Source organism: Pelophylax lessonae, assembly GCF_965119305.1.
Source record: "Pelophylax lessonae genome assembly, chromosome: 6".
Taxonomy (NCBI): Eukaryota; Metazoa; Chordata; class Amphibia; order Anura; family Ranidae; genus Pelophylax; species Pelophylax lessonae.
In genome coordinates, this window is record NC_138773.1 from 197,139,086 (window position 1) to 197,166,521 (window position 27,436).

Here is a 27,436-nt window from a genome sequence, read left to right on the forward strand (position 1 = left end):
TTGCTATCACTATCTTAGCTGCTAGTAAAATATATGACAATAATATCTTCAGATATTTAGGGATTTGTTTTTTTTAGGAATGTTTTGTGTTGCCTGTAGAGGGAGCTACTCTAGGTTTTTTATTTTTTTTGAATGTTTACATATTGTTTGTACTATTTAAAAGCTAAGTTCGCATTCAGAAACAGGTTATATGTTACACCTATATTTAGGGTGTAACCTGTTGCTATGCAACCCAACCCTTGCCCACTAATCAGCACACTCGTAGTCCTTTGACACTTCCCCTAGCTTTCTACCTGAAAAAGCTGGAGGAAAAATCTGCAGGAGCCTGACATTGCACCCATAATCTACTGATCATAGGTGCTATGCTTTGCTGGCTCCTGTGGGTAAAAATAATACATGCACATTTTGTGTTTTCTTGCAAATATATGTGCGTTTTTTTTTTCCTTAATGAAGAATTTAGCATTTAAATGTTGATTCTTAGTTTATAATAAGAGTTTCTGTAATATTTCAGGCTGTCCGTTAAAAAATGTGCTCCATCAGTAAACTTTGTTCCACTAGATATTAGGGGTAAAGGGGGTGAATACAAATGCACTCCACACTTTTCAGATATTTATTGCTAAAACATTTTGAAAAACATAATTTTCCTTCCACTTCACAATTGTGTGCCACTTTGTGTTGGTCTATCACATAAAATCCCAATAAAATACATTTACGTTTTTGGTTGTAACATGACAAAATGGGAAAAATTCAAGGGGTATAAGTACTTTTTCAAGACACCATATAAGAGCACTGTTACAATATATCTCAAATGATAGCCCTAAATCTCAACTCCAGACATCATTTTGTTTAGTATTCTAATGGATTGTGGATGGCTGGAACCTTTGACCCATCTTGCCTTGTGACAACCAGTGTTACATAAGGACTGCTTATAGTGATAATCAAAGCAAAATAACAGTTCCTCCTGATAGTTTACCCTCTCCAGCAAGGTATACTCACCAAGTAGGGTATATTCTGCACTCATTTGCCATCTCCTTCTCCAACAAAAGGCCTGAGCAACCAATTGACAGGCCTGAACACTTCTCATGGGGTACAGTGACATCATACACCCGAGTAAGCTCCGACATCATCCACCGGAGCTTGTTCAGGATGGGCTCCTTCAGTGGTAGGGTGGTGAGGGTGTGGATTGGTGAATATATCTTACTTGAGATATGTCAATAAACATAACCCGCAGTCGTGCATTAACCTTTGGGAAAGGTAATGCAAGAACTTTGCAGCACCGATAAGCAGAAAGCGTAGCCTGATGTAATGGGCAAACATGGCTGCCCCATATACATATAGTATATGATTACAAACTATAAGTAGAAAAAAAAAAATTCCAACATTAACACACATTGTTCAGATTTACATTACTTTTAAGTTGAAATTTTTAAATAAAAATGAAACCCTTTATTTTACCTTTAACAACAGCCTAATCATCTAGTATTAAATATATCTACTACTGTTTTAAAACTGCATGTAGATTTCGATTTTTGTTCTCCTTATAGCAGATGCATAAATTAACCAGTGACATTATCCCCAAATGGCACAGGCTTTCATGTGATACCTTTTAAGATGTAGTTATGCAGAAAGTGACAACTAGACCTTATAAATAATGAAGTGAGATAATATGACCTGGAAGTCATAAAACAGACACATATCCTCAGTGCTGTAATTTGCACAAAAAGACTATAATCACCGGAGGCTTGCTTCGGGCATTACCTTAACTGGCGATCTGTTCATCACAAGACATAAATTAGCTCTTGGAGGATTTCCCCCCCAATTTTCTGGTGCACTGTTAAATTCTACTTCGTATGCTCTTATCCATTTAGAAGCTTAAAGTTTATGGTGATATTATAAAGATAAGTTCAGGTGTCACAGAATGACTTTGCCAGAGATGTGCAGGACTGCCTGGAGGACTTTTGCAATTATGTTAAAAAGTAATTCCATTGTGATATCTAGAAGTAAATGCTTAGGAAATATGGGCACATTTTTAAGACTTTGATGCTTAACAAGCAAAATGTAGCTTTAAGTGCTTGGGTGGACAGTTTTTCTTGACTGGTCACGATGCATGTAAACCACCCAAAATGATAGCTATGACGTAGGTGTGAATGTGCAGGCCCAAGCAATGTTTGACACCAGTGTCTACACAAACTGGGCCAAATTGGTCCTGTACTCACAATAACATCTATTCACCTCTACTCAAATGAACATGCCTAAGGTCTGGTTCACACCTATGCAGTTGGCAATTTGCATATTTAAGGTGCATTTTGCGTTTTCCAATATACATTTTTTGATCCATTGAAGTCTATGGAACCAAAAACCTGAAAAAAGGCCCTGGCACAGATGTGAATGTGACCCACAGGAAACCATGATAAATGGACTGCAGTGTCTTCCTGCAAAACTGAAAATACACTAAAATACACTAAAAAATGCATAGATGTGAACCAGGCATAAATGTTTTAGCAGAAAAAAAATCCAGTACCTTGATAATTCTGTTAACAGTGGCATATGTCCATATCCTTTACATCCTAAATCTCTCTGTAAGCATGTGCTGAATAGGTTAAGCCTAACTCCAGCCAAAACCTTTTTGTTAGTTTTTACCAGAGTGGGGAAGGGATAGAATTCCCGTTGGGTTTTTGTTAGCAGCCTATGCCCTGGTTGGAAATATTTCCCTCACTGCCTGCCAGAAAAGGTAGCAAAGAGAAATATCTGCAGTGACAACAGATAAAAAAAAAAACAAATCTTTTTGTACAATGGGGAAGAGTTATAACACTAGTCAGGTTATTATTACTGTCTGTGTCTTCCTGTCCTGGTGACAACCTTTCCCTTCATTTTTTTGGGTTCTGCTGTCACAAGAACATGAAGGAAGGTAAAACCTCCCCTATAGGATCATTGACAGCAGACTTGGCAGAAATATTACCTCTTCTAAAATCTATCCAAAGCTAAAACAAAAGTTTTTGCTGGACTTGGTCTTTAACCAGTTCCTGAGAGCCTCCTGTACATATACTGTGGCAGGCTGACTCGTACAGGCAAAGCGACGTAGGGATACGTCGCTCCCCTGGGAGGAGCTAGGGGGCAAGCGAGCACGCGCCGCCGACCGTGCGCTCCCGCCCCCACTCAGTGGGGGGGGGGGAGCCAATACGTGTGTCAGGTAGCTTCGATTGCCGCCTGACACTCTCGATCGTTCCCCGCTGAGAGAGCAGGACGGTCGGCTGTTGTAAACACAGGCAACCGTCCTCCCTGAAATTATCACAGAGCTCATGTGATCCTGCTATATAGGATCACATGTCTCTGTGATAATTTCACAACTCCAACCCCCATACAGTTAGAATCACTCCCCTAGGGTCACATTTAACCCCTTGATCACCTATACTGTTGTTAACCCCTTCCCTGCCAGTATCATTATAACAGTAACAGTGCATATTTATAGCACTGATTACTGTAGTAATGTCACTGATACCCCCAAAAATGTCAATCAGGGGTCCAATCTGCCCGCCGCAATGTCGCAGTCCTGAAAAAAATTTCAGATCGCCGCCATTACTGTTAAAAAAAAAAAACATTAAAAATGGCATAAATCTTTCCCGTAGTTATTAGACGCGATAACTTCAAATTACGCTTATTGCGATTAATTTTTAACAAAAATATATAGCAGAAAACAAATTGGCCTAAAATGTTAAAAAAAATTAGATTTTTACATTTTTTTGAGAATGTTATATAGCAGAATGTGAAAAGTATAGTTTTTTGTTTATAGCGCAAAAAATACATATCGCACGGGTGATCAAATACCACCAAAAGAAAGCTCTGTTTGTGGGAAAAAAAGGACATAAATTTTATTTGGGTACATCATCGCACGACCGCGCAATTGTCCTTTAAAGTAATGCAGTGATGAATTGCAAAATAGGGCACTGGTCATTAAGGGGGCAAATCCTTCCGGTCTTAAAGTGGTTAAAGGATCAGTCTTTCCAATTTTGCAGCCTATACTGGAAATCTTTTATTTCCCCTTTTCGATTTTTAAATGGTAAGCTACCCTGGTATGCCTATTGAGCTTATTACTTATGCCATGACTTATTTTAAATGGTAGATACTCCCATGGTGATATTGCTCTACCATAGTTCCCATTCATGGTGGATTTGGGCTTTTATGTCCACCTTTGTATATTCCAACATCTCTAGTTAGCTTAAATACAAAACGTAACAGGAAAAGAAGAAACTGTTCATATCTGCCTCAACAGAGGTGCAAAATCAGGAGCTCAAACACAAATGCATCACTTATAAGGCCTCGATTTACTAAAGACAAACAGACTGTTCACTTTGCAAGAGAATTTTCACTTTGTGAAGGGATTTTTCCCAAAGCTTAGCAAATGAGATGAAGCTATGCTGACTTCCATCATCCAGTCATGCTCAAGCAAAATGCCGTTTTTCTTTTTTTCCTTTTTACCCTTCCACCTGATTGAGTGTTATTTGTAAAGCAAAAATTCACCACATTCACTAAGGTTTGGGAAAAATTCCCTTACAAAGTGCAACTTGCCTTGCCAAGTAAACCGATTATTTGCATTTAATTAATCGCTCCCAAAATAGTTCTGAGATACAGGACATTCTCAGCATCTCAGAACACCCTTTAATTTATTGTGCATTGCATAGAAAGTAGCAGAAACAACTTCTTATTTATGTAATGCAATATAAGCAGAAAGAATACCGGTACAAATCTGAGTAGGGAAATGGAACAGAAGCGAGTCTTGCTTGCTGGTAGAGTAGGTTGTTCCTTCAATACCTGAACAAGTTGATATCAGGAATTGCCTGTGCGTGTAATGCCACTGCAATAAAGAGAAGGTAACAGCTCTATTAAAGATGGTGATTAATTAGACTAAACAAGGGGCGAGAAATTAAAAGCTGACAAGTGAGTGGGTAATTAATTAGTCCCAGGTATGTTTTTCAGACACTGTTGGAAGCTTTCAATGTCACTGCTATAAATGTACTTTTCTAATTTTCTTATCAGAAACACCAAACTAATAATGCATTAGGCTCCTGCTGCCTGCTTTGTCCATTGACTTTCTCAGCTTTGTTTTCCTTCTGTAGCACTGATGTGTACCAGTGTATAGTTTGTGCTCCATGTGTTTTTTTTCTTTTTTTTTTCTGCATTAACAGCTTTTGTGTTTCAGCCTTTCCAGTGAATTAAATTACAGTGTGCCATTAAAGTAGCTCTGTATCTAAATATAGAGCAAAATCTTTATCAGTGTTGTGCTGGTAAGAACATTTTTACTCCTGTTGGATGTTTGTCAAATAAGTTCCTTGAACGATGAGAGGTTTTTTTGGCTGATCTCTGGTTTCTGTCTGTCCGGCTTAAAGCAGCTGGATTTTCACATATGTTCTGAGAATTATTCCTGAATATTGACAGAAGAGGCTAGATTGAATTTTCTTTTTTTTTCCTTTAGGTTTGGGAAAAAGAATAAAGATGATAAAGGAGGAAAAGTCGATCAGAAAGGTAGTCCTAAAACTGCCAGGAAAGAGGAGGAGCAAGATGTGGAAAAGATGAAGGAAGAACGTGACAGGTAGGAAATTGGAAGTGAAATTTGAAGCAATAATTTGTCCTTAAAAAGTTTGACAGACCAGATATATGCAAATTGTATTGTGCCATAGTATGTTGTTTTATATGTGCAGGGCTCCAGATTGTTGGGAATTCCAATCCAGTCCTTATTACCTGCTGCTGACATTTGATCTAGGTCCCATTCACACCTTAACATGCGGTAACAGAGACACTGCGTTAGTTCAGGCATGCTGCGTTTAGCACTTTGTGTTATGCCAGCCCATTCATTTTAAATGATTTCTCAACCTTCCCTAATGTAAGAATAAAAAACACCTGCACTATTCTTGACAATGGAGTACTTACATCTGTGCATTATGGTGTTCTATAGTACAGGTTTATTTATTTTTTCTTTTAATTGTATATATGGGGTGCCAGTATGAATGGCACTGCATTGCAACACACATATGCCTATGTGTTAACCTGTGTTACCAAACTAGTATGAGTCCTGTCCTGCCCACTTAGCAGTGGAAAGAGTAATGCTATTGTGTAAAGACAGTAAACCCTAAAAATAAGCTTCATTTTGCTACAGTAAGACTTCATGTACACTGGACGTTTGGCCATCTCTTCTAGATGCCTCTCCTTCTGGCAACAGCATTTTTGCAGAAAAAAAACACATGTGATGCCTGTAAATGTAACATACACTGCTCAAAAAAAGTCAAGGCACACTTTTTAATCAGAGTATAGCATCAAGTCAATTAAACTCCTGGGATATTGTACTGGTCAGTTAAGTAGCAGAGGGGGTTGTTAACCAGTTGTAGCTGCTTTGGTGTTAATTAAATTAACAACAGGTGCACTAGATGGGCAACCATGAGAAAACCTTCAAAACAAGAACGGTTTTACAGGTGGAGGCCACTGACATTTTTTTTCCCTATTCATCTTTTCTGACTGTTTTTCACTAGTTTTGCATTTGGCTAGGGTCAGTTTTACTACTAGTAGCATGAGGTGATACCTGGAACCTATAGAGGTTGCACAGGCAGTCCAACTCCTCCAGGATGGCACATCAATACGTGCCATTGCCAGAAGGTTTGCTGTGTCTCCCAGCACAGTCTCAAGAGCATGGAGGAGATTCCAGGAGACTGGCAGTTATTCTAGGAGAGCTGGATGGGGCCACAGAAGGTCCTTAACCGATCAGCAGGGCCAGTATCTGCTCCTTTGTGCAAGGAGGAACAGGATAAGCACTGCCAGAGCCCTACAAAATGACCTCTGGCAGGCCACTGGTGTGAATGTCTCTGATCAAACAATCAGAAATGGACTTCATGAGGGTGGCCTGAGAGCCTGAGGTCCTCAAGAGGGCCCTGTTCTCACTACCCAGCACCGTGGAGCTCGATTGACATTTGCCATCGAATACCAGAATTGGCAGGTCCGCCACTGGCACAGGGCTTTTCACAGATGAGAACAGGTTCATCCTGAACACATGTGACAGACGTGAAAGGGTCTGGAGAAGCTGTGGAGAACATTATGCTGCCTGTAACATCGATATCCTGGGGAGGCTTAACTATGGAGGGACACTCCAACCTCTACAGGCTAGACAATGGCACCCTGACTGTCATTAGGTATCGGGATGAAAACATTGGACCCATTGTCGGACCCTACACTGGTGCAGTGGGTCCTGGGTTCCTCCTGGTGCACAACAATGCCTGGCCTTATGTGGCGAGAGAATGCAGCCAGTTCCTCGAGGATGAAGGAATTGATACCATTGAATGGCCCCCATGCTCGCCTGACCTAAATCCAATAGAACACCTCTGGGACAGTATGTTTCAGTCCATCTTACGTCGCCAGGTTGCCCCTCAGTCTGTTCAGGAGCTCAGTGATGCACTGGTCCAGATCTGGGAAGAAATACCCAGAACACAATCCATCGTCTTATTCCGGGCATGCTCAGACATTGTCAGGCATACATACATACAAGCACGTGGAGGCCATACAAACTACTGACTACCATTTTAAATTGCTGCAATGAAATTTCAGTAAAATGAACTAGCCTGCTGCATCATATTTCACTTTAATTTTCATGGTGTCTTTGAATTCAGCCCTCAAACGATGTAGCATCCTTTCATTCCTAACACATTATTTAGTCCATATCAGTATAGATAGCCAGCATGATATTTTTCCCCATTGAGATGTGTACATGGACACTTAAGCTAGCATGCAGGGGCATTTAGAGGCAGAAAATAAAAACACCAGATGCTTCTAACAGCAAAATTGAAAATGTCCACTGTGCATGAGGCCTAAAAAAGTAGTAGTAAAATGTTGTGGCCAATCTCCAACTTATAATGCCTCCGGAATTCAGGAGTGTAAACAAGAGCTGTCGTTGTTTGTGTACAGCAATCAGTTTAAAGCAAGCCTTTGCTGCCTATTCAGGGCAAATCACTAGGTTTGCTTTAATTCCTCAGACCTCCCCTTTTTTTTTTCTTCAACCTGTTTAGGGCCAGGAACCAAATGAAGCACCCAGTGTGAAAAAGCATGTTACTCACCCCATGTGACAGTGCTGGGCTAATCAGGGCTGTTAATCTGGTTCTCTATAACACTCGGGCGAATTTCTTCCATGCTAAAAGGATTAGTCAGTGGGGTGCAATAGAAAAATAGATATATGCTGTAGGGAAAGGCTAAGTAAATTGAACCTTAAGAAAAGATGGTCATGAAGCTTATATGCTCCGTAACCAAGTGTCCAAACAGTTAATTCCTGGGCTAGGTTTCTTTTAAGGCCTAACACAATATAAACTGTAGTACAGAAGAGTAGCCTGTATGTCCAGTTTGGGTCTACTTAGTTATTTTGTGAAGGTTTGAACCAAATGTGTAGTCATTGTTCACTTGGAGTAGAATGTGTTCTGCTGAAGTCAATGACATTTATCTAAATCAATCCAAGACTTACAACGCTCTTGGGCAGAGTGGTTATGCTACATTCAAGTACGCGGTGCCACAGGTTCTGTATACTTATAGTATAGATTAGAACTAACAGGTTCTTTTGGTCAACAAACACACATGTGATTCATGTTAGGGTAGCTATACAATGTTAAACACCTTTAGGTTCGCCTCACACATACAGTGATTGCAAGGCAGGTGGGACTTAATGCCCAGTTGCCACACATATGTGTCTCTGTCTTGTTCTAGGGCATGCTCCATCAGCACCCCTAGAACTAAGACTGAGCTCACTGACAGCTCACAGTCAACTACTGACATTTGGGAGCTGGTAGGCGGCAAGAATAGAAGCCCTGTCTACCAACTCTGGGTACTATAGTCCATTTAAATAGATAACCAGTATCTCCATTGAGAGATAACAGATGTTCTAGTATTTATTAGTTTACTTGAAAATAATTTAGTGAAAGGAAATATTTTGTTATATTTAGGACCACATTTTGTTTATAAAGTTTTTGTTTCTTGTAAATGGTGTGGATATAAAATGTTGCATATGAATGTTTTCATTCTTAGGCAGCAAGAGGTGAGCTTTAAGCAGCAACTTTCAAGACACTCAGATAATAGATGAAGGTGATGGATCTAAACAGAAAGGAGATCAGATTATACACATTGGAGAATGACCCAGAGGAAGCATATGCGCCTCCCTCTCTCTCCTAACATGTTATAAGGCAGAAGGACCATTACAACTGACTCAGCTACACAGAGGGAGCTCCAAGAATGCAGGCAGTGCCTACATTCCATTAGCCCAGCATGATTTGAAAACTATTGCGGATGTACCCATTATCAAATATTTATTTGTAAAATGAAAATTTCGTATAAGCATTTAAGCAATTATACCCAAAGAGTTTGTACATTTGTACATTTTCAGAAAGGCAAAATAAAACCAACCAAAAACCATTATATTTAGCATTTAATTGTCATAAGGTATAATTAGGTAACTCTGCTGCATACTTGAATATCACTGTTACTTTCCTCCTACTGACTTTAGAGTATGTAGTAAATAGTAGGAGCCTCAAATAATTGTAAAAGGCATACAGTACTGTAATTGTCTATGACTGTCATGGGTCTCGGTGAGCTATGTAGCATGTCCCATTTACCTTTCCATGTTACAAGAAGATTAGCTGTTGCCATCTAGGAGCAATGCTGACTTTACAAGGAAACCATCGCCCATGTAGAGTCCTTTAGTTTACAAATCAATATTATGTTTTTGGACTACTTGCCTTAGATGGACTTTTTTCTTACAAATATATTTTGGCTATTCAGTAAATATTCTTTAAAGAAATCAGTGAATGTAAGCAAAATATTGGAACACACACCTTCTGTGTGTTAAATGGTGGCAGATACTGTATCTTTCAGGATCCTTGCACAATAGCCCCTGTGTGTCCAATCCCAGTGTCGTAGCGCACCCCTGAGGAACAGGTGCAGCGTCCAGCCCTGCTGCCTGCAACCTGTCAAGGTCTATGGCAGGCTGAAATATGCTGTGGTTGGACAGGGCTGAACACTGTACCCAATGGTACTCACATTTAGGGCCCTATGCATTCAGGGGCAGAGCACAAAATAGGCGTTGTGTGCAAGGGGTCTTAGACGGGAACTGTCTTGTGTGCTTTACCATGTCGGCAAAGAACAGGACAAGTGAAAACCAAATGGATGGGACCATATAAATTACAAATGAAGCCATATATGAGCTCTATACTGTACATACCCCTTCAGTATCTCCTTCAGTCATAATCTCTGCATAATAAAGTACCCAGTCCCCATTTTATTTACTAAAGCTCTTTCTATATCAGTATTGGGAAGTTTAAGGGTTTGCAACATAAGGGTGTTTTCAAGGTATATATATTTAACAGGTACAGACTGCATAGACATACATAAATAGTACTGTGCAAAAGTTGAAGGCACTGTAATGCTGTAAAGTAAGGATGCTTTAAAAAATAATGTAATGTTTTATTTTATTTATCGATCAGACAGTTTTATACAAAGTGCATAAAAGAAGATACCTAAATCAAATCAATGTTAGATGTATCCACCCATTGCCTTTAAAATTCTCTTGGGTACACTTGCACACAGTTTTTTTTTACATGTTGGCTGTATATGTTGTTCCTAAAGAATAAAGATTTTAAATGAATTTCAAGTGAGTTTGAAGTTTGTTCAAAGCACCCCTAATCACACATTAGGTTAAAAAAAATTATAAATGAACATATTTTTGCTGGGAAAAAAAATGTGAATTTATTTTTTATTTTTTCACCTGTAAAGTATTGCACCTGCGATAAGTGGATTGTGGATGCAACGTCAGGCTCCTACAGGCTCTTCCTCCAGCTTTCAGCCTGTACCTCAATTAGAGAGCTGGAGGAAGTGTCAATAGGCTATAAGTGTGCTGATTACCACACTTGTATTCCACTTAGAGCTATAAGTCTTTTGGACGTGGTGGTAAACAGGACTTCTCTGTGAACGAATGACATGGCTGTGTGACTTAAAATTCAAAAGTGACAGCAGTAGATGGGGGAAAACACTGTAATTGTGGGGGGGGGGGGGTGGCATGGCAACATGTTACAGTCTAACTACAGGTGTAACATGTTGCTAGAGCTGAACTATATGCCTTTTTAAATTATGCAAATTAATTAAAGTGTAACTCCATTTTCGTGGGGAAAAAAATCTAGCAAATAAAATGATACAGCATATACAATTGCAACACAAATCATATTGTAATTGAATGGTGTTAAAAATTACCTTTCCTTTTCAATCTGCAGCTGTTGTAATTTTCTGAAAATGCAATGCAATATGGCTACCTGGAGCTGTTCTGTACACAGAATGTGTACTGACCACCCCCCAGAAACATAATTTCCTGCTTGTGTGATTGGCTCACCAATTTTCCCAGAAGTTTGCCTAAGATACAAGTCAGATTTCTGGCATCCCCTGCAACAAAAATGTCATTTTTTTTTGGTGAGATACTTCCAATAGGAACACGTCTAAAGGGATGCAGGCCCAGCAGATTTCCTCATTAGTGCTGTGCAGCTGCCACAGCTAATAGATAATTATGAAACCACTCCCATTTGACCCACTCAGCACAGAGAAACAAACAATGATTCCTTCAGAATAACAAAAGGTAGGAATCTGCAACAATGTTTGTTAAAATCCCTGCAATGTACAGAGACCACCCAGAGGGGAATGCTTTTTTTCTCAGCAAAAGTGGAGTTGCGCTTTAAGCTCTATATTCATCTATGATAATCATCCTGGACTTACTTAAAATTTGTTTTACGTAGTATCATTTTCTTGCAGCCTCTGCAGGGCTGGAGTGTAAAAGAAAGAAGCAGAACAAAGAGCCAGTCAGTTTATGTACCAAAAAAAACATGGTAATAGAAAGGGAAAGCAGAGTGACCAAAAAATGAGCTCATCACTGTGCTTCTTCTCTTTTCTCTGCCAATCAAAGCCTGGGCTGGGTCCAGGATAACCTGGTCTCAGAAGAAGTGGGTAGAATGAAGCTGGCTGTCAGTCTGAGGACATTTAGTGGCAGAAATAATATCTTCTGTAAACATCCCTGAATTGAAAGTGCAAAAGCTGGTTTTATTGTTTTCTCTTTTAACTGGTTATTCCTTTGCATGTTATTGTTTTTGGCTGGTGTTCCACTTTACGCTCCCATAAGTAACATGTTCAGGAGAGAATGTATAAAAAGTATGGAAGGCATTACATGTAACACTTTAGGCTTTGTAGCTGTAGTGCATTATATTTCACCCTGTAAAATTTGTGGTTATTGCAGTTTTTCTCTAGTTCTGTTTAATGGTAAAAAAAAAGTATTGAAATCGCAAATCAAAAGTTAAAACATACACGTCACATGAATCATTGTCAAGCCTAAAGGAGAAATAGTGTTATGCCAAATAGCGCTATGGGTTGTAAGCCAGACATCCACTTATATTTGCGTACAGATGAAATCTTATTGAACAGGTTGAATAGCCGCCTTAGTAGAAATTAAACAGTAAATCACATTTCACAGTTTGATCTACAAGCCTATAGTTTAGACAGAAAACTCCTAGTGCTTTGTTGTAATAACAAAATATTATTCTATGACAAACTGTAGTAAAATATTGAAGGATTTAATATGCATTTTACAATAGGTTCAAACACACTCATTAACTATTTAACGTACAGTTATATTCAGTTTTACACAGGACCCATCAGTTACAGATTTGCTGTACAATATAGATGAAATATTATTAATATTAGACTTTTTTTTCCTCCTTGTTCACTTTTTTCATATAGCCTGAGGCTACAAAAAGAAATACAAGCATATATGTATTAGCCAACAGAGCAGCACATTAACTAAATATTGATTAAAGAACAATCAACCAATAGCAACTGTTAAATAAATATCTTGTATCTAGAGACTGGAAACCATGAAACTGTGGGCTTCTTGTGTAATGGAATTTTCTGCAATATGTGAAATCATGACTAAATTAATCTTTAGGCTACGCAAAGAATCTCGCCCTGTGACCGAAAAAATGTCATACAGCACATAACAAATACAGCAGATTTTAAAAAAGAAAAAAGAATGCTGTTTTATGTTACCTTACTTTTCATCTTTGTGATAAAATAGCAAACATATGATTAGTAGTATCAGTAGAAGACCATGCAGTAGATGTCAGTAGATGCCCCTACCCACCTCCAAGCATTGCCCCTTGTCTCTGCCCCCTACCCACCTTCCAGCACTGCTCCTTTTAGAGAATAAAAGTAAATTGTATAGACATCCCCCAGGAGTAAAAGTAGATTCCACCACCAGGAGAAACAATAGATTCACCAATAGCAATAATGTCCCCAGCAGCAAAAATGTATCCAATTAGCAGCAAGAAATTACCTCCCCCACCAGCAACATAAGATCCGCCAGCTTCAACAGCAACAAGAGATCCCGTGCAGCCAGCAACAATAGACCCCCCAGCTGCCAGCAATAATAGACTCCCCAGCAGCCAGAGACCCCTTCCTCCAGCAACAACAGTGAGTGGAAGTGGTGAATAAATAGTAACACACTTATTTTACTGCAGTGGGAACAGTGTGCAGCATGGTAAGTCAGGAGGATTCAAGCCGCCACAGTGGCTTCCTCCTTTGCAGGCAGAGAAGATATCACTCCTCTGAAGACTAGAGAAGAGACAGAGTATACCCTTGCCAGAGATAAAAAGTGAGTGTCGGCAAATGCTCCCAGGATAAATCTAAAGCTCGACTACAATTAGTTAGTTCCACTGCCTGAGTGCTGACAGCAACCCAGTGGCAGCTACGAATGAAAATTAACTTAAAAAAAGTAAATAATAATAATTGGGTATGGCAGCTTCTGTTTTGGGGTGCTACAGCTTACATACGCCCCCTACTTTGGCATAGGTGACATTGAGTCTGGTTTCCATGCCTAATATCTCTGCCATTGGGACTGCTTGTGTTGTGGTTTTCTTCTGCATGCATTTGCATCTTATAGGGATGGAGACGCCGGGCAACACCAGCTTGGGTCTCATCTAAAGTCCCACCTAGTCCAATATGTTTAAAGCAACCAGGGATGGAGACGCCTTGCTTACAGCTTGGTGCCTCATCTAAAGTCCCACCGTGCGATTTTCGTGCGTTTTTGGTGGATGCAGTTTTTGATTTGACCCTAGTGTTTTCCGTATACAGGGATGGAGACCAATAGCATGACCTGCTTGTCTCATATAAAGTCCCAAAGGAAATAAGGGATTTCAAAGGCAGTGTGCTTTACAGGCCATGCCCCATATATAAAATCCCTTCCTATCCATATACTGCATCCACCAAGGGGATGGAGGTGTAATGCTTTTCAGCTGGTCTTCCCCAGTTTGCACCATGGTTATATTTTAACCTAATTATTTGAACTTTTTGAGACAATAGCCAGTCGTGCATGGGGATGGGTTGGGGGAGGTTGGGCTGTCTCCCTCTCACCTGTTCCCCATCCACCCATTAGCGGCCATGTGCCTCCAGTGTGAGGACACTAAATTAAGAGTGTAGCACTGCAGATTTAAACAGGGTGCCGTGACGTGGCTCTGCAGCTTTCACATGCGTTTGCAAATGTGTGTCAACTAAACCCCTGTTCTTTGTACCAAGAGACAGGTCTTATTTGGTTGGTGACAGACTGGAAGGTGAGTACATCAAACTGGGGGCTGGCTGACTGTCATGCACCTCTTACAATCCTTCAACCTCATTTGTGCATTTGCATCTGTATTTTTTTGGTATTTTTGAGTAATTTCTGTTCTACATTGAAGACTGTAGAAAATATACATTTACAGGGTTTGAAATGTGTACAAACTTTTGGTTGCTTAATTCATTTATGGTTTTTATGATTCCGAATTATAAGACACAGAGCCCAGTATTTTGCATGTTGTAGGCCCTTAACGTCATGAAAATTCATTGTTTGTATGTCTGCCAGATCATGATTTCTGAAGATAAATTGCTCTGGATCAGTCATGTTAGTTTTGAATATATACTCATTATCATGTTACAACAGATGAATTTGCAAACCTAATGATTGCTCTTGATTATGTAGCCACTGTCATGTTGTATCTTTAATGTAACATTTGCATATGTTTACTTTTGAAGATAGTTTTGATTTGTTTATTTTAATATATTCAAATTACTTTTCTAAAGCCTAGAGTAAAAGAGTGAATAGTTGCGATATCTTTCTTAAAGAGGACCTAAACTGTGACAGTTGTGGTCCAAAAAGGTAGCCATCTTGGTAGAGGAGCAGGGCTTTGCTTCCTCATGACAGAGCTGCTCCTGTGATGACTAGTGATCTTACAAATGGTAAGGGAAAAATTAAGAAGCAGCAAGAGAGGTGGTTAAAGCATAGATCCACAGAATAAATAGAGGAAAAAACAGGGAGGTCCTTGCACAGCAGGTCCTTAAGTACAGCTTTCTCTCCATCAAGGAGAACAGTGAGCAGCATTGTAGTGACATCATCAAACCTCTCTCCAGATCATGAGACACAGTTTCTTAGATGATCTATCAGTGTAGATAGACTTATTTTAAGGCATAAGGTACTAAAATGCCTAGGCACACTGAAGACATAAACTGAATTTCTTTTTTACAGGAGGATTTCAAGACAAAATATGGATTTTCAGGGTACTGCTTAGGTGCAATAAACATATACCAACATTCCTTGAGCATGACAAATTTTAACTTTTTGAGCTTGGGTCTACTTTAAATAGCTGCCTTCCTGTCCTGGAGTATACTGTTGTATACAAGCAGAAAGGTCACAGGGTCACACAGTGAAGATCTCTGAAGGGAACCTGAAGGTAAGCAGTTAAAGTGGTTGTAAAGCCTAAACATTTGTTACCCTAATGCATTCCTTGCATAAATGTAAAAAATGTTTAGGTGTTAGCATCCCCCCCACCCCTTTTTACTTACCTGAGCCCTCATTCGATCCAGTGCCGTGCACATCTGCAGCTTTTCTCTCCCCTTACTTCTGGGTCTCACTGGCCTTTCTAGGGCACTGAGAAGCCATTGGCTCCTAGTGCTGTCAAACAAAGTTGCTGACGAGGGAGCGGAGGGCGGGACCGAGTCTCAATGTCTGTATCAATGGATGCAGCAGCCGGGCTCAGGCGCGAGCATGCCCGTGTGCCCCATAGGAAGTGGCTTGCCATGGGGGGCACTGGACAGCGAGGAAGGGCCAGGAGCGCCAGTGGGGGACCTGAAAAGAGGAGGTTCACGGCCGTTCTGTGCAATTCCGTTGCACAGAGCAGGTAAGTATAGACATGTTTGTTTGTTTTTTTTTAAATTAACTTTACAATCACTTTAAAGTGGGCAATGGGGTGACACTTACCTGTACAGGACAACCTCATAAAACGGTGGTCTTTTAAGATTTGAGAATGGGGATTAGTTGTCAATAACTGAATAATATAAGACCAGTGAGCTGTCAGATCCATTATTGTTTGTGTTGGTCACTCTCCAAATCTAAGCCAGTGTGGACATAAAGCCCAAATTTAAAATACCAGTGCAGCTCTGAGTGGCCAATGGTGAGACAATGATCCCTCATTTGTGAAATTTTTATGATGATTGTTTAACCAGTGACTGGAATTGACTAAATCAATTACAGTAAACCCCCCTCCATTGCAGGGGGTTACGTTCCGGACCCAGCCGCGAAAAGTGAAAATCCGTGAAATAGAAAAACCCTATTAAAATGCATTGTAGGCATGTTTTTTTGACTGTCACTGTACGTGTAAAAGCATTTTAAGGTCTTTAAACACACTTTTAAAACAATAGAAACTCATTTAAACACATAAAAGATACTAAGAGACATAGCAAGAGCTATGGAAATCACAAAAATATTTCATTTTTAATGATTTATATAGTAAAATAACATTAAAAAAAAACGTGAATAACCGGGACCGCAAAAACTGAACCGCGATGGAGCGGGGGATTACTGTATCTATGGGAGTCACTGGCATACTGGGTACCCAGGATCAGTAAGCCAATCCCCAATGGTCCAGGCCCTGAACATACCATTTGGCCATCCGTCAAAGTTCTCAGACATATCGTGCCTGTACTCCCCATCCCCGTCCCCAGGTCTGAACATTTCAAACACATTTTTTAGGGGTGTCATTTGTTTAGCTTTGTGCCCAAAGTCATCTTCTGAAGCTAGATTTCCTATGAACAGCATCTTATAGAAACAGAATATTTTGATTACTACTCTTCAGTACGTTGAATTGCTAAATGTTTACCCCCCTTCATGACTAGGCCATTTTTTGCAATATGGCACTGGGTTGCTTTAACTGACAATTGCCCGGTTGTGCGGCGCTGTACCCAAATAAAATTGGTGTCCTTTTTTCCCCCTCAAATAGAGCTTTCTTTTGGTAGTAGTTGATTGCCTCTGCGTTTTTTTTTTTTTTAACACTATAAACAAAAAAGACCGACCATTTTGAAAAAATATTTAATAAAAAAATGAAAAAAATCTATTTCAGCCAATATGTAATCTGCTACATGTTTTTGGTAACAAAAATCCCCATAAGCGTATATGGATTGGTTTGTGCAAAAGTTATAGCATCTACAAACTATGGGATAGATATATGGACTTTTTATTTATTTTTTTACTAGTAATGCCGGCAATTAGCGATTTTTAGTGGGATTGCCGCAGACAAATCTGACACTGACACTTTTTGGGGACCAGTGACACTGAAACAATGATCAGTGCTAAAAAATGCATTTTCACTGTACTAATGACACTGGTAGCAAAGGGGTTAACATCAGGGCTGATCGAAGGTTGAAATGTGTTCCCTGGGAGTGCTTGCTAACTTTAAAGGGGGGGGGGGTTGCTTTGACTGGAGGAAAACAGAGATTTGTGTTCCTGCTTAGCAGAAACACAAGATCTTTATCTTTCTCCTCTGACAGAATGGCGATCTGCCTTGTTTACATAGGCGGACCCGCCGCTCTGTCAACCTTGGGAATGATCAAGAGATGGACATCGGGTCAGACCGGATCCGTTGGTTGGCTCCCGCTGTCTCCAAGTTTACTGACATACAGTAATTTATGATGTGAACTAACATGGTATAGCATCATATAGAAACGATAGCTTATTGACACAATGTGCAGCATATTTTAGCATCAAATATTTACCGACATATACAAAACCTTATAATGTTATATTTAGTTTATTTTTACTGGCATACTGTGCATGAACCTACTGACAAAATGTAGAACAAAATGAACATTTGTTTACCAGAAATATATGTGTTTGACATCCTAAATTCTAAATTCTGACAGAAAATGTCTTGTGCCCACATTCACAAGAAGTACATCGTGACAGGTTCAGCTGTTCAATCAATCTTATTGTAAAACATAGATATTGTGTTTTCACTCCTCAGATTCCCACATTGGTTCCGTGCTTGTCGGTTAGCAGGAACATGTTCTACTCTTTAAAAGATGGTTTCATTTATTAATAGTAGTCTGACATGTAAAGAAATCTGTACCATCTGTCAGTTGGAGCAGACTTAAAAGTCATCCTACAGTCTTCATACTGGATTTTTCAGTTAAGTACATAGTTTAAAAGTGAATGATGCTGTGCTCCATTTGCTTATTAGTTATTAATGAATGAAGGGCAACTGAGGTTACAAAAAGATACATCTAAAATTACATTGGTAGTTTGCATTTCTGGGTTAATAACTTAAATATGTACATATCCATCAACGGCTAATTTACTGTTTCACTGTACATTTCAATAAATTCCGACAAAATATGAACAGTCAGTCTCCATTTACCACTATAAAAGTGGAATTTCAGGCAAATAGCTAAATACCTAATATAATATATTACCAGGAAGCTGAACTGTTTTGCCAGGAAATAGGTGCATCATTTGTATGTGTTTCAACCATACATTTGGTTATTTGTCTCAAGTTAATATCAAAAGAAATATGTTGCTAAGAAAAGAGTAATTTGAAGCAACACAATTTTAAGTTAGCATCTGGATGAATGTTTCTGTGTACTAACACTTTTATTGGTTGAACTAGATAGACTTGTGTCTTTTTTCAACCAGACTAACTATTTAACTATGTACTATTGGGACTCTGGGTGAAGCCATTTTTATTAGATATTTCCATTGCTCAGGCACGTGGTTGTATTAATAGCTCCCAAAAGCATCTTATAGTATAAATTTAAATTATATACAGTATATGCTCAATCATTAACATTAAAAACATTCCTGGTGTTCCTAGCATGATGGTCCTTGTTCAGGTGGGATGACATAGCTCTCTCCCTGTCTTCCAGTTGTTCTCGTGTTGTGTTGTCACCCTGTCATGCACTCTCGGTGATGCAGATATGCAAACAAGGATTAAAAAGATTAAAACAGCATTTTAGTATTTTAAAAATGGCAGTTTGGCAGTTATTAATGATACACTGGGCTTCGGGGGCAGACAGGCAAGTACAAACCATAGGCCCATGATGCAGCAACTGGGCCCCCCTCCCACTTTCCCTCACCCCCCTTCCACTCTCCCAATCCTCTGCCCGACCCCCATTGCAAGCTGAAGCCCTGCTCCAGATTCTCTCTACTTATCGGCTGAATCCATGTTCCCGACCTGGCCAGGGGGAGGTTTGGGGGGAGCTGGCACAGCTCGGTTGGGTTGGCCAGGGCAGAAGAGTCTCCAATGGGGCATGGAATCGGCCTCTGCTCAGACACAGTTTACACCATCCATGTCGGGGGGGGCGCCTTCGCTTTGTCCTTGTCTTCAACCCGCACTCAGTAGGTCAGCGGCAGGGACTTTTTTGCTTCTGTTCACCAGGAATCCTTTAGGCATGTCTGTGGCAGAAGCAGTGCAGCCTTTTCACAGAGCATCAGAGCGGCCCAGGGGGCAATTGCCCCCCTGCTCCCTGGCCCAGTCCTCCCCTGCTGGGCTTTAGCAAACTAAGGTCTTATGTGGACATGTGTTGTTTCCATGTAGTTAATGTGCATTTGGAATGCGTATCAAATGCAGGTCAGCAAGATCCTGTTGACTTTAAAGGAGCTGCATACATGACATCCCAGAAGCTGTATTTAACCTGCATTGGGTTGTGCTGCATTTATTTAGATGCAGCATGTCCCATTGAGGTGCATTTGAATACCAGGCAACAACCCTTTTTCCGAGTTTACATGTACTTTATGCAGAAGTCAAATAGCAATGGCTCTAAAATAACATATTATGACCTTGCCTCAGATAGGACACATTTGTTGTAACATCTCTAAAACTTCAAAGGCCTGCCCTCCAGTATTCCAGTACAAAATGTTATTCAAGACTCAGAATTATTCTCATTGAAATTTCCATTGAAAACTAGAGCTTGTTTTATTTCAGGTTGCAAAAACTTGATGTCTCAGGAAAAGTAGAATTCTTGAATGTACTATACTATAAAGTGCTATGGGTGTAGTATTAGCTATACAACATATATTTCTGCTTTATTCTATTCAATGCTGATGATTTATGGACAAATGTCAGTCTCATTTCACTTAGCACTAAATAATAGTCATGGCTGGCTGCATTTTGCACACATGGTCAATGGCACTAATGAAAAACTTCCATTTCATAGAGATGTCATCTAATACAATTCTACCAGTGGAGTGCACAATGCAAACACAACATCAATTGATCAATACGCTAGGCAGAAATTATCTTGTGACTTAAAGCAAACCTTTCCTTTGCCAATATATACAAAAATTGCTGCCAAATGTGAAATATTACATTTATAAACATCTGACCCGTGCATAATGAATTATCAAAAACTCTAATCCAGTCTTTCCCAGGAAACTGAGTTATTTTCCAGTTAGAGGCCACCACATTGCCTCTTACACAGCATAGAGAAGTTTGAACCAGCTGTCAATCACAACTCGCTCAGTTCAGACATCTCTGCCCTTCCTTTGACAGTCATGGAACACTGCTTTTGCATAGGCTAGTAGCCAAGGGGCGGAATATCAATTTTGACAAAAAAGTAAAAAATTCAATTTTGGTAACCGTTCTGTCTAGATTAGCCATTTTTACGAGGCATGCATTTGAAACAGTTAACAGAGAAGATTATGAAGGTACCACTGTTCACATGCACACTTCACCCAAAAGTGGAACTTCCGCTCATCTGCTCCACCCCCTGGTGCCACATTTGGCACCTTTCGGGGAACGGGTACCTGTTTTTGACAGGTACCCTTCCCTACTTCTGGAAGAGAGCGCCGCTGTCCCTCGGAAGTTCCGTCCTCCTCCTTCCCCCGCCACCGAGCCAATTAGAATGTGCAGCACGCTTCACGCATGCACAGTAGGGAACCGGCTGTGAAGCCGAAAGGCTTCATTTCCAGTTTCTCATAGAATGAATGGCGGTGGCAGCACCTGACAGCCGATCCCAAAGTCGGCTGGGGTGCTGACATTGTAGGCTCCCTGGACTGGTAAGTGCCTATTTATTAAAAGTCAGCAGCTACAGTATTTGTAGCTGTTGACTTTTCATTTTTTTTTTTTTTTTTAAACAGCTGGAACACTGCTTTAAAGAACACACTAAATGTATTTTCCTTTCACTAGCATGGCATACTGTCTCATTTTTAGATGACAAGTATATTTTTTCTTATAGTGACTGATATACAATACAAACCATAATGGTGGGATGTTATGAAAACATACAAGGTGGAACCTTGCAATGAGAAGGAGAATATAGTGTGTATATATATATATATATATATATATATATATATATATATATATATATATATATATAGTATAGAGCTGGACCATCTATAAACTACTCCTTTTAACTTTTCCTGAAGCTTGTCTGTGGACTGTTGTTTTTGGGAAGCGAAGTTTTAGTGGATATAAGGAAAGAGAAACACTTTAAATTGGGCATCAAACAATAGTCATTGATTGCTGTCGACACTTGTGTCACTAGTAGTAGGCACCAGATCTCCAAGAAGCGAGTAGTAGGAAAAAAAAGAAAAAGTCTTCATAGAAACGTCTGCATTAGAGTTTAGTATGTGTCAAACACAGGTCATACAACCCTCATTTTAGGTACTTCCCGAATGTGATGTTAAGCCTTCATTATTTAAATTAAATATAAATAAATAAATTAAAAGGGCAGGCCCTAGCTCACAGGATGGCCCTATAAAAGCTGGAGGACCAGGAGAATCGGAGCAGGCGTAATAACATTCGGATTCGCGGCCTGCCAGAAACCATCAAGGACCCTGACCTGCTCCCTACGGTACGTGGCATTTTTAATAAGCTGCTTGGTCTCCCCATTGATAACCTAATGCAGATTGACAGAGCCCACAGGGCCTTCCGCCCCCGCAATTTTCAAACGGACACCCCTAGAGACGTCATCTGCAGGGTCCACCACTATCCTGAAAAAGAGCTTATAATGCTCAGAGCGCGAGATGCGCAATCCCTGGACTTTGAGGGGACACCTCTCTCCCTTTATCCCGATCTGGCTAGGGAGACTCTGGAGCGCCGCAGGGCACTGAAGCCTCTTACGGAAAAGCTGCGAGCTGCCTCCATTCCGTATCGTTGGGGTTTCCCATCCTGCTTAATTGCCTCCAGAGATGGTCGCTCTGCGACTCTGCGATTCCCTGAAGATTTGGAGAAGTTCTGTTTGGCTCTCAACATAACCCCGCCTGACCTCCCCGGTTGGCAAGATGAAGCTCTCCTGGCCCTATCCTCGTCTGTAGATCTTGCTTGGCAGAGAATCCCTAAGTCACAGAAACCTCCCTCTGGGCCTCGTTCCTCTGACAAGTCTGACAAGTCTACATGAACACCAGCAAGTACAGCAATTACATCTCTGCACTTTCCTTTGGTTGGGGTCTCCTTACCGTGAAATCCTATAAGTCTGGAGTTCTTTTTTCCCTATTTTTTTGTTTTCTCGGGATATCCGGATTGGCCTCTTCCACCTTTGGATTAGGCTCACCGCTTACTTACGGCGCTCTATGATGAACTGTTAGTTCTTGATTTTTGATTTTTTTGGAATTTTTCCTTTTTTATTTTGATTTTTGATCTGTTTTTGATGTTATTGATTAATGTTTTGCTCCTTGGCGGGGTCTCGCGAAGGGGCTCCGGGTTTCTTTACCATTATGGGTTTGGCTTGGACTCCCCTCCTGCTGACTACCCCCCCTCAAACCCTGAGTGGTGTTTGGCTCTCCCTCGCCTACATTTCCTCCCGGGTAGCGGGTCTCCCGGGCGGACCGTGGGTGGGGGACTCCGTTCTCCCGCTCAATGGTGAGTGTTCCTCACCGACATACCGCCGATTTTGGTGGTTATCCACTCCTGTTCACTCTTTTCTTTCCCCCTCTGCCCTTTCTCTCATGCCCTTCTCTGTTTCCCTATCCCCCCTATCCCCCTTCTGTCCCCTCCTTTTGGTGTTCGCCAGCCTGTGTGAAGATGTTGGTACTTGTCCGGTGCGATACCCATGGCGACTGTGACCTATATATCCTATAATGTGAGAGGTCTCCATACTCCTGCTAAACGTCACTGCCTATTTAGGGAATTAGAAGCATTGAAAGGAGAAGTGGTGTTTCTTCAGGAGACTCACATTACCCACACCTCTAATCTTAAACTGACTACCCCTACATACCCTACTTGGTATTACGGCCTCTCGGACACTCGCAACTCCAAAGGTGTCGCCATTGGGTTTCACAGGGGTTCGCCTTTTAAACTTACACATATGGTAGCTGATGACTATGGGCGGTATTTGTTTCTGAAGGGCACTCTGGGCAGTACTGTATGTTCTTTCGCTAATATTTACGCTCCTAACCAAGACCAAGTGTCTTTTCTAACGTCTACTCTGCGCAGGTTCCATGAATTCGCTGCCGGTATATCGGTGGTGGCAGGTGATTTCAATGTTCCCATGGATTCTCTAATGGACACCTCTTCCGGTAAGTCCTATATTGCACATAAACGTTTAAACTTTTTGCGTACACAAATTCAAGAATTTCAATTAATAGATGTCTGGCGCGCTATGCACCCTTCAGACAGGGATTACTCGTACTTCTCCAAAACACACAACTCTTACTCGAGACTTGACTATTTCCTGGTGGACCATTTCCACCTCGAACTAGTTGACTCTTCCAGTATTGCTCCATCCTCCATCTCAGACCATTCCCCCATTTGTTTAGTTCTGAAGATTCCCTCCCTCCCCCACAAAAGATCTACATGGAAGCTAAACGACTATTTAATCCTTGAACCCCCGGACAAACAGTACATAGGCGAGGAACTTGCCAGTTTTTTTACTGACAACTCCTCGCCCGATGTTAGCCCTGCTGTGCGTTGGGAGGCCCATAAGGCTTATATTAGGGGTAAGCTCATAGAATTAGGAGCGAGGAGGAAGAAAGAGCGCGCCCTTCATCAAAGAGCTCTGATTGCCGAAATTCAGGTCCTTGAACGCTCTCATAAGGCTTCCCTTGCTGCCTCCACATTACACCTACTTACTCAGAAACGGGAGGAACTCAAGGCTATATTCCATGCACAAAATAAAGCTATCTACCGCAAAGTCTCCCAAAGGGTGTACGAATGGGGAGATAAACCTAGTCGAGTTTTAGCACGGTCCCTGCAAAAACAAAAGGCAGCTTCTTTTGTCTCAAAAATTAAACGATATGATGACTCCCTGGCGCACGATTCCACGTCAATTGCGGCCGAATTTCATAAGTTTTATGTAAATCTTTATTCTGTCCCCAAAGCTATCCGGGATCCTGAAACACGCAGATTATTGATGTTAGAATACCTGGTGAGTGCCAACCTCCCCTCTATCCCCTCAGAGAAATTGGAGTTCTTGGAGGCTGATGTTTCGGTGGAAGAACTTCAAGCTGCCTTAACCTCCATGCCTATGGGAAAGGCCCCAGGCCCCGATGGTTTTCCGGCTTTTTACTTTAAACAGTATACTGATATTCTCCTTCCCCATTTGGCCTCTTACGTTAACTCCATTTCAGAAGACTCACCTTTGCGCTCGGAAACTCTACACGCATATGTCACTGTGATCCCGAAAGAGGGTAAAGACCCTTCCTTATGTCCCAGTTATCGTCCCATTTCCCTGCTAAATACCGACGCCAAACTATATGCCAAGGTAATTGCCAATAGAATACTCCCTCTTCTCCCCGCCTGTATTGCCAATAGCCAAACAGGCTTTGTTTCTGGACGCGAGGTTAGGGATAATGTGTCCCGTACCATCTCCCTTTTGTCCTTTGTCCGTCAGCACTCCCAGCCCACCCTGTTGCTCTCCACGGATGCTGAGAAAGCATTCGACAGGGTGGACTGGGAGTTCCTGATGGCCACACTCCAGGCGTTTGGCCTGGGTCCCCGTTTGCTCCGATTGATTAATGCCCTTTATAAATCCCCTACTGCCCAGATTAGAGTTAACGGTATCCTAAGTGAACCCTTTACGCTCTCTAATGGGACTAGGCAAGGTTGCCCGCTTTCCCCTATACTTTTTGCCATGTCTTTGGAACCCTTCCTTGCCAGAATCCAAGCGAACCCCTCTATTCACGGCATCACAGTTGGATCAATGTCACATAAATATGCCGCTTACGTGGATGATGTCCTCTTCTATGTACAACAACCCCTGATATCCCTTCCCAATCTTCTTTCGGAATTTGATAGATATAGCACCCTGTCTAATTTTAAAATTAACCTTGCGAAGTCGGAGATCTTAAATGTTACCATCTCCCCGGCCGTAGTTCCCACTATTCGCCTGTTTTTCCCTTTTATTTGGCAATCTCATTCCCTTAAATATTTAGGGGTTCACATCACTGCCTATGTAGAAGATTTAGCTCGGGTTAATTACATCCCTTTAATTAACTTAATTAGAGTTAACTTTACAAATTGGCAACACCTCGCCACTTCTTGGATAAGTAGGGTGAACGTTGTCAAAATGAATGTGCTGCCCAGGGTGCTCTTCATGTTTCAAATGCTTCCGTTTAACGTGCCAGGTAATTTCGTCAAGACCCTAAATTCCTTGGTAAGAACATATGTGTGGCGGCTCACAGCGGGTTGGCGGTGCCCGACTTCGGGAGATATCTGGCTGCTGCCTCCCTGGTACGGATAGCCAACTGGAAATTTTATTCAGGGGGGAAGCTTTGGGTTCAGCTGGAGCAGAAGTTGGCGACTACCTCTTTGTATGTCCAACTCTGGATACCTCCGGCTTTTAGAAGCCTAGCTGACACCGCTTCGCCCCTTACCAGTTCAGTGTTCCGCGTCTGGGACGCGCTTCATAAGTCCCACAAGATTCCATACAATTCACCGCTTATGCCAATTCTAGGTCATAGTTATTTCCTGCCGGACCATAAGGATCCCTCATTTTCTCAGTGGCTCCCACAGGCTACAGCTACTCTTCTTCATCATATAACTGGGACAGAGGGGATACTTCCACTCTCCAAATTATGCCGCTCCGCATCAAAGACATTCATGGACTGTTGGAAGTACCACCAACTACAGCAGTTTGTGAAAGCACTCCCTCATCCCTTACGCCACATGCATTCTCTGAATTCGATCGAACAAATCCTATCGCGCCCGGAACCAGGTAATGGCTTGTTATCTCAATTCTACAAAGCTCTTGATGCATTACTTCCCAGCCCTACTCCATCTTTCCTCAAAAAGTGGGAGTTAGATCTCAAGTGCACTCTTTCCCCGACACAGGAGGAGGTTATCCTACAATTGTCTCATAGCTCCGCAATTTCCGCCAGGACGACAGAAGCCAACTATAAGCTTCTTACTAGATGGCACTATTCCCCTGCCAAGTTACAGAGGATGTTGCCATCTCTTTCGGCCGCCTGTTGGAGAGGATGCGGGCTCAGAGCCACACATGCACATATCTGGTGGTTCTGCCCTGTGATTCGCCCCTTTTGGACTACCGTATTATCTTTAGCTGAGTCAATTCAGGGTTCGCCGATTGCGAGGGACCCGTGGACGGTTTTGTTCCACAATACTAAACTCCACCCTGCACAGTACCGTAAATCTATCACCCCTCACCTTTTAAATGCGGCTAAAGCTCTAATCCCGAAATACTGGAAGCAGTCAGCTGCTCCTTCGATACCTCAATGGCTGCGAGTTGATCGTATTTATTATTTGGAGGACATGACCATGGACTTCCGTGGTCAGGCACTCCTGGCCCGCAAGATTTGGTCTTGTTGGTTAACATTCACCCACTCTAGTACATACGCCTCGTATATGGCTGACGCCTCTTCAGGTTAGAAGGTTAAGGCTGGTGTAACACTAAGGGAGTCCCCTCCCCTTCCCCTCTTTTTCTTTCCCAATCTGCTGCCCCCCCCCTCTTTTCCCCTTTTCTTCTTCTCTCAGCTTGTTCTCCCTTGCTCTTTTTGAGCGCCTCCGTTTAAACATTTGATTTGACATGCCTTAATAACCCCTGGAATTTTGATCACTCATGAACAATTAGCTGTTTGTTTTCTCGTTTATGGGAGTTACCCATGTTTGTATATTTGTGAAGGGACTGTATACCT

General features: G+C 41.3%; 1 protein-coding gene across 3 annotated transcripts in view; it reads left to right on the top strand.

The window, feature by feature from the left end:
• Positions 1–27,436, top strand: part of PARD3B (par-3 family cell polarity regulator beta) — a 2,025,707-nt gene that overhangs the window by 1,108,873 nt on the left and 889,398 nt on the right. For all 3 annotated transcript variants that reach the window (XM_082260765.1, XM_082260766.1, XM_082260767.1), the window contains exon 19: positions 5,471–5,587. In XM_082260765.1, the coding sequence (XP_082116891.1) occupies positions 5,471–5,587 (117 nt within the window). The remainder of the gene's footprint in view (positions 1–5,470; positions 5,588–27,436) is intronic.